The sequence below is a fragment of the Cynocephalus volans genome, chromosome 7 (assembly GCF_027409185.1).
Source record: "Cynocephalus volans isolate mCynVol1 chromosome 7, mCynVol1.pri, whole genome shotgun sequence".
Lineage (NCBI taxonomy): Eukaryota > Metazoa > Chordata > Mammalia > Dermoptera > Cynocephalidae > Cynocephalus > Cynocephalus volans.
The window spans coordinates 161,009,150-161,025,042 of record NC_084466.1 but is presented as its reverse complement, the minus strand read 5'-3'; the positions used below and the strand labels follow the sequence as shown (position 1 = coordinate 161,025,042).

Genomic DNA, 15,893 nt, shown 5'->3' with positions numbered 1-15,893 from the left:
GATGGAAAGATGCTGGCTTTGAGAATAGAGGATGGGCCAGGGAGGGCAGGTGGCCTCTGGGAACTGGAAATCTCAAGGGAATGGGCCTCCCCGAGACCATCCAGGGGGACCAGCCCTCAGTCTGGCCCATGTCAGGCTCCTGACCTCCGGAACTGTAAAAGAATAAATCGGTGTTGTTTTAAGCCCTGAAGTGTGTGGTCACGAGTTGCAGAGTACAGGAAAGGAGCAAATCGTCCGTGCCCAGCCACCCCGCCACCCTGTGGTCCCTCCTGGCTCTGTCTCAGGAGTGCATGGAGGGCCAGCCCCACCCACCCTCCTGGCTGGCCCTTCTGCTCCAGCTGGGAAGGAACCGAGGTGCACTAATGTCAGCACCTGGGGCTGTGTTCCCCACCCCGCCTCCTCCGTCTGGGTGAGCGGGCTCTGGTGTGACCGGCCAGGACGCCGTGCCTCCCGTAGCATGCAGGCCAGACAGCGCCTGCCCGGCTCAGCCCGGCCACTGACCTCTGCGCTCAGCAGGCCCGTGGAGCAGCTGTGGCCAATGCTTGGAACTTTCCAAGGCTTCCTTGAACCCTGTGAAGTTTGGACCACAGAAGGGTGGTTCTCGGGGTTTCGAGTTGAGGTTTGGGAGTGGGGATTAACGTGCAGCAAGACGCGCGAGTGCTCCAGGCTTTGGTTTGCTTCCCGACGCCCTAGATTCGCTCAGCGGAGGATTTGATGAGCTCCTTTGGTCCTGCGAATCGACAGTGATGGATGGGCTGGCAATTTCTTTTAATGACAGCCGTCTCCACTGGGTGCCTTCCAGACGGCTCAAGAATGAGTCCTCATTACCGAGGAAGACACCTTTACAATGTCCTTGCAGTGGAGGGTTTTGTGGGGCAGCCCATTAAAGTCCTTGAGGCTGGCAAGGGCAGCGGTGGCTTGAGGGACCCCCGTGCTTGGGTGGCCATAGAACCCGTGGGATGACACTATGTGGACCCTTCCAGAGCGGGGCCGGGAGCTGGTGGGGAAGATGGTTGAATCTACAGGTGGAAACTCAAGATAGCCTGGAATTGTCAGCAAAGACCAGCCTCAAAGTGGATCCCCTTTGTGCCACCAGCTCCCTGGCACAGGGAGGAGCCCTGCAGGTGCAGGACTGGGTCCGAGGCTGGCCTCTGCCTCGTCTGGTGGGTCGTGGGGTGGGGAGTGTGAGTCACAGAGCCCTGCAGAGGGTCTCTGTGGGATGGCATGAAGATTCCCAGCAGCAGGATCTGTGCCTGCAGGTGGCACCTCCTGGGGTGGCGGCCACCCACGGTGAAGAGGAAGATGGGGGCTGTTCCTAGGACTTAATGCCTGGTTGCTGTGTGCAGGACAATGTTAGTCATGAAAAAATTAGTCTTAGTATTTTACCGCTTTTTAAAACCAGGAGACATTTTTCATAAACTCTTCTCAGCAAGTACTTTCCCCAGGAAGAAAGGAGATTCGCCTTCAGGGCCAGCCAGATTGTCCACAGGAAGGGGCTATGGTTGCTGTCCTGACCCGTCATGGCGACGGGTGGGGACCCGGTGGCAGAACATGCGCCTGGAGAAGGGCCTGAGGTCTCTTCCCCGAGGCGAAGGCAGTGACACAGAGTCTTCTCAGGTGGCCTGAACCAGAGCCCGAGGACCTGGCAGACTTATTTTTCCAATTAAGAGAATGTCCCTCAAGCAATTCACAGGGCTAAGACCACCTTCCCAAGTTGTGAAAACGACAAGGGGCCCTAAGCACTTTCCTCCCCTCACACACACATACCCCCTCCTCAGGCCTCCAGGGAGGGGTGGGGCGGGGCGGCCACCACGGGGTCTGCTGGAAGTGCCAAGGGACCCTTGCTTTGGGAACAGTGTGGCCACCACTGAAAGTCAGGTCCCTGGGGGTGGGGGCTGCTTTAGGGGCACTGAGCAGGAGGCGGGTGGGGCACAGCAGCCCTAGCAGCGGCTGACCTAGGCAGCTGTGTCGGCTGCATGAGGTGGTGACCGTGCCCTGGCACTGCGCCATGGTGGGGCTGGGACGTGGGCAGAGCAGGCAGGCAGCGGCTCCTCCTCAGATGCAGATCTAACGGCACGGCGTGTCCATCTCCAGGCCCAGGGCTTCGAGCAGCCACATCAAAGCAGTGGGGACACTCCCTCACCCCATGGCTGTGCCGGGTCCTGCCCTCGCTGGGAGTAGGCGCTGCTGCGGGTGCCGAGGGGACGGGCGGAGGGTGGGAGGTGCTCAGGGCGAGTCAGTGAAACAAAGAAACGAGTCTCTGGAAGCAGGTTGCCGGCCTGTAGTGACGGGCAGGCATCATATCCTAGACCAAGGATCCGGCAGCCTGCACCCCACATCCCACGTCCCCATGAGCCACACGACCTCAGCACCAGGGCTCAGGGGATGGCTGTGACCCTCCCGGAGGGCCAGATGTGAGAGCTGGAGAGGTAGCGGGTGTGTGCAGGGTGCAGTGGGATCCCAGGAGCGGCACTCCTGTCACTCAGCAGCGCCTGGGAAGCTCCCCAGGGGCTGGGTCTCAGGTGCAGGAAGAGAAACTTCCAATGCTTTTGGGAAGTTGCCATTGAGGTAAAGGGAGGTGCAGTGTCCAAGGTGAGAGGTGCTTCCGTGGTCAGGACCTGCCTCAGAGCAGCAGTGGGACCCTGTGCTACTAGACCCCAGGGTCCCCTCCTTCTGCCCATGCACCCACTCACCATGGTGAGGGAGATAGATGCAGCATGCCAGAGGGGCTTGCCCAGATGTGCCCCCTCACTCCCCATGCCTGCCTCAGCCCCTTGTGTGCCAGGGCGTGTTTGCAGCTTGCTGACTTGTGAGGTGCCGCTGGTCCTTCCTGCAGATGTTGGGTGGCACACTTTGTGATGCTGGCCCTGGCATTGGCCAAGGAAGGCGTCCTTACACGGTGGAACCCAGAGTAGGGGCAGTCAGTGGTGAGGGCTAGGTGGGCCTGGGACACGCAGCCTCCCCAGGACACTTAGGCCGGGGCTTTGCCACTGAGGTTGCCCCTCATCCAGGGGTATCTGGACCAGAGGCGGCCTTGCTGGGCCTTCTGAACCTCCTTGGGGCCCATCAGTGCTCCCGTGAGGATCCGGTTCCCTAGGGCTCTCCTGGGCTCCATGCCACATGCATTTGATGGCAGAGCAGCAGAGCCACTCCCTCCACAGGATGGCAGGAGAACTGGGCTCTCCGCCACAGGGTGGTCACTGTAGAGAAGTCAAAAGTTTACCTCTGCCCTCTCAGGGTTTTCTGCTGGGCCTGAGAATTAAACCGACGTCAGACAGATCGATAGGAGAAAACATACAAATCTATTCGATGCAAGTTTCACGTGCCACGGGGGCCCTCGTCAGGAAATGAAGACCCAGAGAAGCCGCTAGCGTCAGTCACTTATGGGCTGACTGGGACAAAGGGTGGTAGGTTGTGAAGAGCCACTAAATCCGATGGGGAGGCTTACAGGGTCAGAGTTATTTTAACAAGGTCTTTCCAGAATTCTCTCAGTCTCGACTTCCCATCCTCGATGGTAGGAATGTTGCTTTCCTTGCAGTGCAGGAAGGGCACCTTTCACGTGGGAATTTCATCGCCTGTTTTAAGAAAGAGAAGTGGGCAGAGTGACTCCCTTCACCGGCTGCTTTTTAAGTGCCTTGAATTCAGAATGGTCAATATGCCAGACCGGTGTGTTTTGAACTCTTTTGCCGCTGAGGCCTGTGGTGGTTCCCAGAGCCTGCATGGGTGCCGTGAGGGGCCACGTGGGGAGCATTGCTGGATGAATGCAGGAGTCAGCCATCAAGTTTGTCTTGGCGTCATCCCTGGACCTTCTCGGAGGACACTGTGCTGAGGGGCGGGTCCCTGGCCCTGGGGGCCCGTGGGCTGGTGAAGCAGGAGGCGTGTGAGATGCCGAGGCTTTGGCTGTCCTTGCGTTCAGCAAACATCCGAAGCCCTGCTCCTGCCCAGCTCTGAGGACCGAGTCTCTACCCTCCCAGGAGTCAAGTTGAGGGACAGGCACAGAAAACAGTGAGCAGAAGCATCAGAGCGTGAAGTAAGAGCTGGAAATAAGTTGCTAAAGCAGACACTGAGGGGTTCCTCCTTCCAGGAAGGGGCTCTCTGAGGAGGTGATGCATCACAGAAAGAGAGTCCTCAGCTCAGGTAACAGCAAGCACCTGCTGCCAGGTAGGCCAGGGCCTGGAATGTTCTAGGAAGGGTGGGGCAAGGAGGTCGGAAGTCAGCCTAGGGCCAGATCGTGGGGAGGAGACGGGTTTTGTCCTGACAGCAGGGGCCGCCTCGGCTTTCATCAGGAGCAAGCGTGGCCAGGGTCCACTGGGCGGGGATGGGCTCAGTGGCTGGAGTGGAAGCTGAGGAACAAGTGCGCTGCCCTGGCCACGTGGGTGAGTGCCAGTGGCAGCTGTGGGACCAGGAAGGGAGAGAGGAGGTGCAAGAGGGAGATGGCTGGGACAGGCGAGGCCAGGGTTCCGGGATGCTCAAGTGAGGGCCATCGACACATTCTGCTTCTTTCCCACGTGGCTGGGTCTCCCCACATGGCAGGATCGCTGCACTCTAAGCAGCAAGAGCCCCAAGCTGCCCGTTGTCATGGGGGGATAGGAGCAGCGTCCTCCCTGCTCTTTCCTGCCCCACTGCGGGGGTCGTGGATCTGCCCCAACTCTCGCAGAGGAGGCTGAGCCTTGATCGAGGCTGCCTTGTTCCAGAGCGGTGGGAGGAGCCCGGAGCCCACGCAGGGTCTGGGCCCAGCGGGACTTGCAGGCTGTCGACCGAGTCCAGAACTCCCAAGCCCTCCGTGCCACCGAGAGGCCTGTCCTTTCTGCCTCCAGCGATGTGGTCGGCATATCCCCTCTTGAAGCACCAGAGAATTTTCTCTTTCAGAATTCCACTGAATCCTGGAAATTCAGGCAGCAGGGTCTGCGTGAGGCAGGCTGAGTCGCTACAGCTTGATTTTCCCTTGTGGGGAGGGTGCCCCTGCCTGGCTGGACCCCACGCCCACCCGAAAGTTGGTGCTCTTCCTGCGTTGCGCCCACGTGATTAGGAGCCGACTCTGTCCTTAGGAGCGGGACTTATTCTGGGATGTGACGTGTCTGCGTCAGGAGTTTCCCAGCGTCTGTGGCCTTGCATTTCAGCAATTGGAGGATGTTGCTTGTGGTTCTGGCTGAAGTCTGCATGGGAAGCCCATTTTACTGCTCCGGATTGACAGTCTATGATAGGTAGCCCCATATCAGCCAGGCCTCCCAGCTCCAGCCACGGCCTGCTCTTCAGACGGCAGCCGGGAGGGTGGTCTCCACTTGTGGTGTGTTAGCATCTCCAGGGGGGCTTGGCCTGGTGTCAGGTCCGAGAGCCACTGGAGGAGCCCTGGCGTTTTCCTTCCCCAAGCCTTGGCCAGGAGCCCCTCGGGCAGCCCCACAGGCACCCCCCTGCCTGCCACTGCCTTCCTGGCCCCAGATCTTCTGCCAAGGAGAGAGAAGAACCCAGCAGGAATCCTGAGAAAGAGCTTGCAGAGCCAGTGTGATCAGCAGGTGATCTGGCTGTCAATGGGCGTAACTGCACTTCATCAAACTCAGTTTTGGAACTGCTGGTGCCTGGGGTCTTTCCCTCTCTTTTTGTCAGTCTGCATTTCTGGCATCTTCCCCAGAGCAGGAGGCCGTGGAAATCACACCAGGACACAGGAAAACGCAAGTTATGCCCATGCTCCCCAGGCCCTCTCGGCGGGCTCTGGGTCTGCACCCCGCGCCCGGCCAGGGAGGGTGTCTCGGCTCCTGTGGGCAGCTTTTGGGTCATTTTGCTGAAATGCGAAGCACAATACAAAAAGGCTCGTTGCCCTAAAATGTGTGGCCTCCTGGGTGGGAGGTCCTTCAAAGGCCTCGTGGTATGACCCTTGCCCGGGGTTCTGTCCTGGACATCTGCGCATCCCCTTGATGGAGAGCCTCAGAGATGGCTCTGGGCTACCCACTGAGAGACCCCTCCACGACCTGGATGGGGACGGAGGGTCTGGCTCCACCGCCCATGGTTTGCTCCTTAATTCTTGTTTCCCTCCAGAGACACTGTCCTTGATTCTGATTGACATTCCCAGGCCACGAGGGACTCCCAGCCTGCTTCTCACCCTCTCCTCACTTTGACCCCCCCTGCCACGCAATTAGTGATGTGTTAGCGATGTGTTAGCAATGTCAGCACTGCTAGCTGACACTGGCCATTCAGTGCTCAGAGGGCTTCGCGCCTTGAGAGCAGTGTGGGTACCGTCATCCCGGAGGGTCCCTGTTGTGAGGGGAGAGCTGGGCGAGGGCTTCCCGGGGACGGGGCTCTGTGCTAAGAGGGTTCTCTCATCCATTCCCCAGCAGCCTCAAAGCCACTTGCTGCTCTGAGCCCCGGGGAGGGGGTACTGAAGTTTAGGAAGGTGAAGCTACCTGCCCAGGCTGCGGCTGGCTCGGGCCACCACCTGGGTGCAGTGAGGCTGGGTCCTGCCTGCTTGCAGAAGCTGTCTGTTCACAGGCTTGTCCCGCTGCAGATTGAAACCCTGGTTGTTTCAGAGTCTTTTGTCCCGTGGCTGCGAGGCGCGGGGACCGTGTGCGTCCTCACTGAAGCACCCTTCGCCCACAGGTGTGCATAGTGCAGAAGCGGGACACGGAGAAGATGTACGCCATGAAGTACATGAACAAGCAGCAGTGCATCGAGCGCGACGAGGTCCGCAACGTCTTCCGCGAGCTGGAGATCCTGCAGGAGATCGAGCATATTTTCCTGGTGAACCTCTGGTTAGCTCACACCTGGGGCTCCGGGCTGGGGAAGGCCGTGCTGCAGAAAGACCTGCCACCCTGCCCCAGGCTGCCCCGCCTGGTAACCCTGATACCCACAGGCCCTCCCTACCCCTTCCACCAGCTCCCTTCCTGTGTCCTGGGCAGCACAGGTCCTGGCTCTCTGGCATGCTGAAGTTAATGCAGGGTCCTCCCTGGGCCTGCTGGAGCCCAGGGCTTACCCACAGTGGAGGTGTGCTGCCCATGGAGTTCTGGCTCTAAAGTCAGTGGGGGAGAGGTTAAGGTCTGACCTGAGTTTCCTTTAAGAAATGAGCACCAAGACCAGCTCCAGGGAGGTGTAGAAACCTGCAGGCTGCTGCGAGGCTCACCCCCTCCTCCCCGGGAGTCCCACCGATGCAGAGGTCCTTGTCAGTGCAGGGGTCCCCCCCCAATGGCCTCCCGCAGTAGGCTTTGTGCTCTGAGGTGCTCACAGGTGGGCGTTGTCCCTAAAAGCTCCCACAGAGCACAGGGTGCTCCTAGCACCTGGACAGTCATGTGATACCAGCCCTGGGAGATTTAAATCCCCCTCCCCCACCCATACAACCCAAGTATCTGTCAGCTGAACTAAAGAAAGAGGCAGCCCCACTGTCACTGGGGATAACAGAGAGTAGGGGCAGGTGCATTCTGTTTGAAAGGTGGACCCTGTGCCAGTTTTTTCAGGGACTCACTCAGAGCCTAGACTGCCCCTGCCTGGTTATTTACTTGGGGTCACCACAATAGGAAGGGGGACTTCAAAGTGGACAGGGGCCATGTCCCAGAAGCTGATGACATGGCTCAGGAATGGTGTCATGTGGCTCTGCTCTGTGGTTCCTGGGGAGGAGGAGCTGGATGGTGCCGTGGTGGGGAGTTGGCCTTGCTAGGGCGGCTGTGCCTGCGCAGATACGGGGAGATGCTGATCGAGGCCTCAGGGCCCTGGGGTGTCACAGAGCCGTGTGCTGTCCAGGCTGAGAGGAAAGAGCACGAGGCATGGCCAGGGCCCTTGTCTCCTTGCCCTCCCCAGCATTGCAGCCTCGCCCCTCCTTCCCATGCTCACCTGCTCGTGGGCCCAGGGCAGTCATGGCTATCTGGTTTCCAGGCAGGTAGAGGAGCTGGCAGGGAAGACCATGGCTTTGTGGTCTTTGGTCTTGTTTTCAGCATCTTGGGGCATTGGTTCTAAAGCTAGGGGCACCTAAGTGCCCAGCGCCTCTTAAACCTGCCCCAGCCACCCGATGGCTAAAGAGGGCAGGCCAGGGCCAGATCCCTTATCCTCAGATGGGAGTAGACACTTCCTGGGGTGGGTCAGTGGGAAGGAGAGGCGAGGCCTGGCCTGTAGACCCTGGGAATGGGCTGCTATCTGGGGGTGACAGCCACAATGTGGCACTGAAGCTTCTCGCAAAGAAGGAAAACCAGAATTTCCCTCTTCTGGGTGGCAGTGTGACCTGTGATCAGGAGCATGGGCTCCTGAGTCAAATCCCTACACCCTGCAGTGGATGACATACCAACCTCTCTGTTCTCAGTCCCTTCATCTGTGGAACATTGTGGGAGTGGTCTCAGAGCTGCCCTCCTTGGCTGTGCACAGGTCCGTGTGGGCTAAGCACTCTGCATAGGCTGACGCGGGGGGCTGTGAGCCACCCTTATGGCTCATATGCTTTCCCTTCCTCACCTGCTGTGCCAGGTGTCCCCATCCCCCAGCCTGTGGGAGACGTATCCTGCTGTCCTGGGGTCACACAGGGTGGGGCGACCACAGCCTCACCTCCAGGTGTAGGAGGATGCCTGCTCTAGCCCACTGCTCTCCAGGACCCCTGGCCTGTCCTAGAGCCTGGCATCCTGAGCACCTTTGCTCTGTGGCTCCCTCCCCAGGCTTCTTCCCTAGGCCCCAACCAGCACCACCCTCTCCAGGCCATCCTTCACTGAGGATGAAGACAGTAGCTTATAGAGGGCAGGTAGAAGGACATCACATGAAAAATGAGTTATTTGTAACTTTATTCTTGGGAGATCTAGTCACTTAACAATTAGAATGACCTCTGAGAGCTTACAAAAGGATTGCAAAGTGGAAGAAATGTCTTAAAATGTTCTGCTACCACCACCACCACCACCATCTTTATCAACACCATCTTCATCACCAGTATGACCATCACCACCATTATCACCATCACCATCATCACCACCATCATCGCCATCATCATCACCACCATTAACGTCATCACCACCATCACCATCATCACCACCATCATCGCCATCATCATCACCACCATTAACGTCATCACCACCATCAACATCATCACCACCATCATCACCATCATCATCATCACCACCATTAACGTCATCACCACCATCAACATCATCATCACCACCATTAACGTCATCACCACCATCACCAACATCATCACCATCACCATCACCATCATCACCACCATTAACATCATCACAACATCAACATCATCACCATCATCACCATCACCACCATCATCAACCATCAACATCATCATCATCACCACCATCAACATCATCATCACCATCATCACCATCACCACCATCAACCATCAACATCATCATCACCATCACCACCATCAACATCATCACCATCACCACCATCAACGTCATCATCACCATCATCACCATCACCACCATTAACATCATCACCAACATCAACATCATCACCATCATCACCATCACCATCATCACCAACATCAACATCATCATCACCATCACCACCATCACCATCAACATCATCACCATCACCATCATCATCACCATCACCACCATCACCATCATCATCACCATCACCACCATCATCAACCATCACCATCATCGTGACCATCACCACCATCAACATCATCATCACCATCACCATCACCACCATCAACATCATCACCATCACCACCATCAACATCATCACCATCATCACCATCACCACCATTAACATCATCACCAATATCAACATCATCATCACCATCACCATTATCACCATCACCATCATCAATACCATCATCATTACCATCATCACCATCACCACCATCATCATCATCATCATCATCACCATCACCAGCATTATCGCCATCACCATCACCACCATCACCACCATCACCATCACCATCACCATCACCACCATCGACATCACCATCACCATCTCCACCATCAAAATCATCATCATCATCACCATCACCACCATTAACATCATCACCAATATCAACATCATCATTACCATCACCACCATCACCACCATCACCATCATCACCAACATCAACATCATCATCACCATCACCACCATCATCACCATCACCATCATCACCAACATCAACATCATCATCACCATCACCACCACCATCACCATCACCATCATCACCAACATCAACATCATCATCACCATCACCACCACCATCACCATCACCACCATCATCACCATCATCACCATCACCACCATCATCATAACCATTATCATCACTTTAACCACCACCATCATCTCCATAACCCCCCACCACCATGACCATCATCACCACCATCACCATCATCTCCATCATCATCACCATCATATTCATCACTATCATCATCACCATCACCATCACCATCAGCATCAACTTCACCACCATCGCTATCACTACCACCACCACCATCATTATCATCGCCATCATCACCTTCATCATAATCGCCATCAACATTATCACCGTCCCTGCTGGTTATTAAATGTCAGCCTCTTGCCAAGTACTGTGCCAAGAACTTCACCCATACCGTCTCATATTCTTTAACAACTCTCCAGGGCAGACATTTTTATCCCCATTTTACAGAGGAGGAAACCAGGGCATCCCAAAACAACCAGGGACAAGCTTGTATTTCTGCTGTCCATTTGTCTTTCACAGGCATCTCTGGCCCCCAGCTAGGCCACCCCCAGGACAGGTTGCTCTGTCTTTCCCAAAGGTCTTAGCTCAGAGCAGCTTTGAGCAGGAGTACAGATAGCACCTTGGCTAGGCTCCTGCTCCTAGGAATGCCCCGTGGGTGATGGTGGTATGGGGCAGTGGTCCTTAGACGGGGGGTGCATGTCAGGTGTGGCAGGAGTCATGGTTCTGGTTCCCCAGCTGTGGGCATGCCAGGTCCTCCTTTGGTGCCCACAGGTACTCCTTCCAGGATGAGGAGGACATGTTCATGGTGGTAGACCTGCTTCTGGGCGGGGACCTGCGCTACCACCTACAGCAGAATGTCCAGTTCTCCGAGGACACGGTGAGGCTGTACATCTGCGAGATGGCACTGGCCCTTGACTACCTGCGCAGTCAGCACATTATCCACAGGTGTGTGCACACCTGATGGGGTGGGGCCCTGTCTTGGTCAGGCGGGCTGGCAGTAGCTTCGGGTCAGGCCACCTGAGGTACGTCCATACGCCAACAGGACACCCCCGGCTGTGCACCTGGGCTGACTGATGCACGGCTCCAAAGTCAGCGCCACAGCTGCATAGTTAGTGCCCAACTGAGGGATGGACCCTGTCCAAGTAGCCCCAGCTGAGCTGGACACAAAGGGCTGTTAGCTGTCATGGGTGGACCACAGGACCTGGTCAAATCAAGTGGCCTTCACCTGGTCTGTTTAACTGCGGGGTTCCGCCATAACCCGCATAACCTGTGTGTCCATCTACCATGTACCTGGGGAATTTAAACTGACCCTAACATTAGCTGAAAGCAGAAAAATTAAGAAGCAGAAATTAGACTGAAATTCTCTAACCACAGAACAAAATTAAAAATTCTGCAAGACATAAAGTCAGATAGAACTGGTTTCTGCATCTCTGCCCTCGAGAGTTCTGTTATCTGGTCTTGATTCAGGCACCAGACAGACACTGAGTGCTGACTGTGTGCCTGGGAGTCAAGGCATATTGAAGGCTGAGGCTGGTTGGTCTCCCATGATGAGGCCTCATTGTGGGAGGGAGAGGCTGGAGATGGCCATTCCGCACAGCCCGGGGCATTGGCAGAGGGGCCATCATGGGGGTCCAGGCGAGGAGGGCCTGCTTTTGTCCTTTGGAAGCTTCAGGCTGCAGGCACCCTTCTGTGTTCGGTGCCAGGGACTGTCCTGCAGTCTGGTCTCAGAAGGTGGGATCCTGGAGGTGACCCCCCAGCCAGAACAGAGGCTCTGCTTTCACCCAGTGATGTCTGGGAATGTTGCCAGAAAGGGGAGTACGTTCTTGTTGACCCCACCCAGAGGTGTTAGGGCTAGTGTTGTCCCAAGGACCAACTCAAGCTTCCCAGGCCTCTGCCTCGGGGGGTGGGTGTGGGGGGTGTGTTGGGAACCTCGGCTCTGCCAGGGATTCCGGGGCAGAGCCGCTCAGAAAATGGAGAGGGGCTCCAGGAGCATCTTCCCACTTTCCCACTTCCTACAGAGACGTCAAGCCTGACAACATTCTCCTAGATGAGCAAGGTATGCGGCGCCAGCTGGCAGTGGTCAGAGGTGGGGGTGGGCGGCGATGGGCGGGCAGTGACCCTGCCCACAAGGACATGTCTGGTCCTGGGACAGCTGCACCTGCCCTCTCTCCTCACAGGACACGCACACCTGACCGACTTCAACATCGCCACCATCATCAAGGACGGGGAGAGGGCGACGGCATTAGCCGGCACCAAGCCGTACATGGGTAAGCCCAAGGCCACTCAGACCGTCACCCAACTGCCCGGCCACACCTGGCCACACCCACGGCTCAGTCCTCACTCCCAGCCTTGCAGCCCCGCTGGCCCTTGGGGGTCTCCCATGCTGAGCCTGTGGCTGGTGAAGTTAACCCATGTCCCTAAAGTCACGCAGCCATATGATGGGGCCATGGTTTTTGCAACAGTCATATTTGATGCGTACAGAGGATCTAAGGGTGCACATGAGAGATATGGGGTTTAAAAGTGAGACAAAACCAGCACCATGTCAGGGTGGCGGGACCTGAGCAGAGCCAAGGTCTGGCGGCACATCTGTCTCTCTGCTGGGGCTGGGACTGGCTGCTCCCAGCGGGGACAGGGCAGAGCCCCGGGGAGGGCGGCTTCCCTGGCCGGCTCTGCAGGCAGCCTGGTCTTGGGGCTGCCATCCCTGCGGCAGCTCGGCTGTCCTTCCCTCTCTGTCGGAAAGCTCCGGAGATCTTCCACTCCTTCGTCAGTGGTGGGACTGGCTACTCCTTCGAGGTGGACTGGTGGTCGGTGGGGGTGATGGCCTACGAGCTGCTGCGAGGATGGGTATGGAGCTCCTGAGCCCCGCATGGCCCTCAGACCCCAGCTGGCCCGAGCATCAGGAGGGATGAGGCTGCCCCAGTCCCCAGGTGCCCAGGAATGTTTGTACTTGCCCCGGAGGACTCTGTTTTTAGCAAAGCGTCTGGGTCAGTGAGTGAATGCTTGAGCAGGTGCAGGAGGGAGTAAACTCACTGTGGATGTCCCGGCCCGTGCTGGGGCTCGCTCGCTGCCCTGCAGAGCCGTCCAGCCGGGCGCCTCCTCGCAGCCTCCCGCAGGGTTCCCGTGGGGGTCCCTGTGTGCTTCCCCGCTGGCCACACTGCTGCCTCAGGCCCAAACTACCCCTCCCCATGCCCTCTTGGGGGCTGTCCAAGGCACAGTGCCCCCTCAGCCACCCTACCGGCCACCACCTCTGAGGGAGGCAGCCCCCTCCTGGCCCTCCAGGGCTGACCCACCCAGGACCCAGGCCCTTGGGGGGCAGTGGTGTGGGGTGGCCCAGGGGCTGGCTTCACCTCCCTGCTGCTCCATGTTGGGGGGAGGATGTGCTCAGACCTGTGCCTGCACTTGGGGTGAGGGTATGGGGTGCTTTTGGGGTGCCTGGCATTATTCTGGGTATGATGGGGGACAAGGAGCACCTGGCACCACACTGTCTCTGCCCCCAGAGGCCCTATGACGTCCACTCGAGTGACGCTGTGGAGTCCCTGGTGCAGCTGTTCAGCACTGTGAGTGTTCAGTACGTCCCCACCTGGTCCAAGGAGATGGTGGCCCTACTGCGGAAGGTGAGCCTGTGCCCCTTGCCTCCTTGCCCCCCAGCTCGCCCTACCCAGAGCTCAGGGAGGGCGCCCCTCCCCGTGCAGACTCAGCACCCCTTCTTGTGGGTGAGACCCCTTCACTAGCACCTCGTGGGGGCCTTCCCCAGACAGCGGCTCTGAGACCTGTGTGTCAGGGAAAGCAAGTCTGGCTTATGTGTTTTGTGTATCTTGCGTTCCTCTCCAGCCGGGTGGGGTGGCCTGGTTGTATCTTATCACAGCAAGCCCTGTTTGGGTCCCTGCCATGAGCAGAGTCACTGTGCACGACTGTCTAATTTCATCCCCACAGAGAGCCTGCATGCCTGGGCACTGGCCATCACCCCCTGCACAGATGCTCACACCGCGGCGCAGAGAAGTCCTGTGCCAGCTCACCCAGGCCCGGGTGTGCACTGGGGCCAGGTGCGGGGCCCGCACTGCTCTCTGGCCTCTAGCCCTGTTCTCCTGTGGAAAGGGTGCTCCACCCAGGGAGTGCACAGAAGAAACCAGGTCTCTGGGCACCTCCCAGGGCCTAAGCATGTCTGAGCAGCCCAAGGGCATCAGCCTGGTGGGGCTCGGGGCCTGGTGTTGCTGTCAGTGGGGCCTCCCATCCTGCTCAGGCTGGGCTGGGGTCTGCTCCTCGCTGGCCTGCCCAGCTCCCCACTTGGAAGGCCATGCTGTAAACAGTATGGCTGGTGCTTCTGAAAGGGAAGTCAGAGGGCTGGACGCCTGCCCATGAGTCCTCCTGTCCTAGAATTGTAGCCAAGCAGCCTAGATGTTCAGAGAGGTGCAGCCTGGCTGGTGCTCTCCCCTGCCCCAGGAAGCTCTGTCCACACCTGCCTGGTGGCTCACAAGATGGGGCCTTGGCTCCAGGGGGCCTGAGCGGGAAGTGGGGGTGACCCACATGCCAAGCCCCAGGCCTGGGGAGGCCTAACATGGGGACTGCAGCATTTCCCCTGGACAGGCAATGGCACACGGCATCATCAGCCAGGTGGGAGTTGCCTGGCCCTGTGGTGCTGCTGCCCTGGTCACGCACGCTGGCCGGGGCTCACTGGCTGTGGAGGTTCTTCACTGTGCTGGAGGACTTTTTTGGATTAGTTGCTGTCCCCAGCCACGTGCAGAGAGAGAGCCGCTAGCCAGGCCTGGGCTGCCACCTGCTGGCGAATATGGCAGCACAGCCCTGCAAACTCCGCTGCTGTCCTTAGGTGCCAGGGGTTTGGCCAGCACCTTGCAGATCAGGTGGTCCCTTGGGCCCGGCTGCTGAGCCAGCCACATGGCTTTGCTGGAAACTGGCTCCACCTTTCCTTTTGTGCCCTGAGATCCTGAATTTCCAAACTGCAGGCCTGGCGGGCACCTGCGTAGATGCCCAGGCCCAGGCAGGTGGCCGGCTCTGCTGTGCTGGCGGGTGCTGAGCCTGGGTCCAGCCCGGCTGCCTGCTGGGGTCCGGCCGGGCTCACGTTGGCCTTCTTGCAGCTCCTCACCATGAACCCCGAGCACCGGTTCTCCAGCCTCCAGGACATGCAGGCGGCCCCGTCGCTGGCTAGCGTGCCGTGGGACGACCTGAGCGAGAAGAAGGTGGAGCCGGGCTTCGTGCCCAACGTAAGCCAGTGGCGGCGCGCAGACGGCTCCAGGGCTGGGTGGTGGGCAGTGCCTGTGGGCTGGGACTCAGCGCCTGTCCCTCTGCAGAAAGGCCGCCTGCACTGTGACCCCACCTTTGAGCTGGAGGAGATGATCCTGGAGTCCAGGCCCCTGCACAAGAAGAAGAAGCGGCTGGCCAAGAACAGGTCCCGCGACAACAGCAGGGACAGCTCCCAGTCCGTGAGTGCTGGGGCGGGTGGGATCCCTGCCAGCCCGGGGTCCTCTCCACCACCTGTGCGCGTGTGTAAAGGTCCCCTCACGGCGTCCTGCAAGGGCCCTGGGCAGGGTGCACATCTCGAAAGCCTAGTGGACTGTTTTGGCGGCATCCTGAGAAGCCCCCAACCTTCCCTCTGCCTTTCCCAGCACCACCCACCCCAGCTCCCCGTCATGCAGCTTCTCCGACCCTCTCACTCCTTCTGACATGGGGCAGGCAGTGACCCCCGGGAGCACGGGCTGTGAGCATGTGTGGGGATCATGTATGCGAAGCCCTTAATGCCGTGCCTGGGTGCAGAGTGTCCTGGGGCTGCCGTAACAGA

General features: G+C 58.3%; 1 protein-coding gene across 1 annotated transcript in view; it reads left to right on the top strand.

The window, feature by feature from the left end:
- Positions 1–15,893, top strand: part of STK32C (serine/threonine kinase 32C) — a 90,543-nt gene that overhangs the window by 66,534 nt on the left and 8,116 nt on the right. The window contains exons 3-10 of the mRNA XM_063103064.1: positions 6,592–6,743; positions 10,871–11,044; positions 12,118–12,155; positions 12,277–12,366; positions 12,840–12,943; positions 13,597–13,713; positions 15,193–15,318; positions 15,406–15,537. Coding sequence (XP_062959134.1) covers positions 6,592–6,743; positions 10,871–11,044; positions 12,118–12,155; positions 12,277–12,366; positions 12,840–12,943; positions 13,597–13,713; positions 15,193–15,318; positions 15,406–15,537 — 933 coding nt within the window. The remainder of the gene's footprint in view (positions 1–6,591; positions 6,744–10,870; positions 11,045–12,117; positions 12,156–12,276; positions 12,367–12,839; positions 12,944–13,596; positions 13,714–15,192; positions 15,319–15,405; positions 15,538–15,893) is intronic.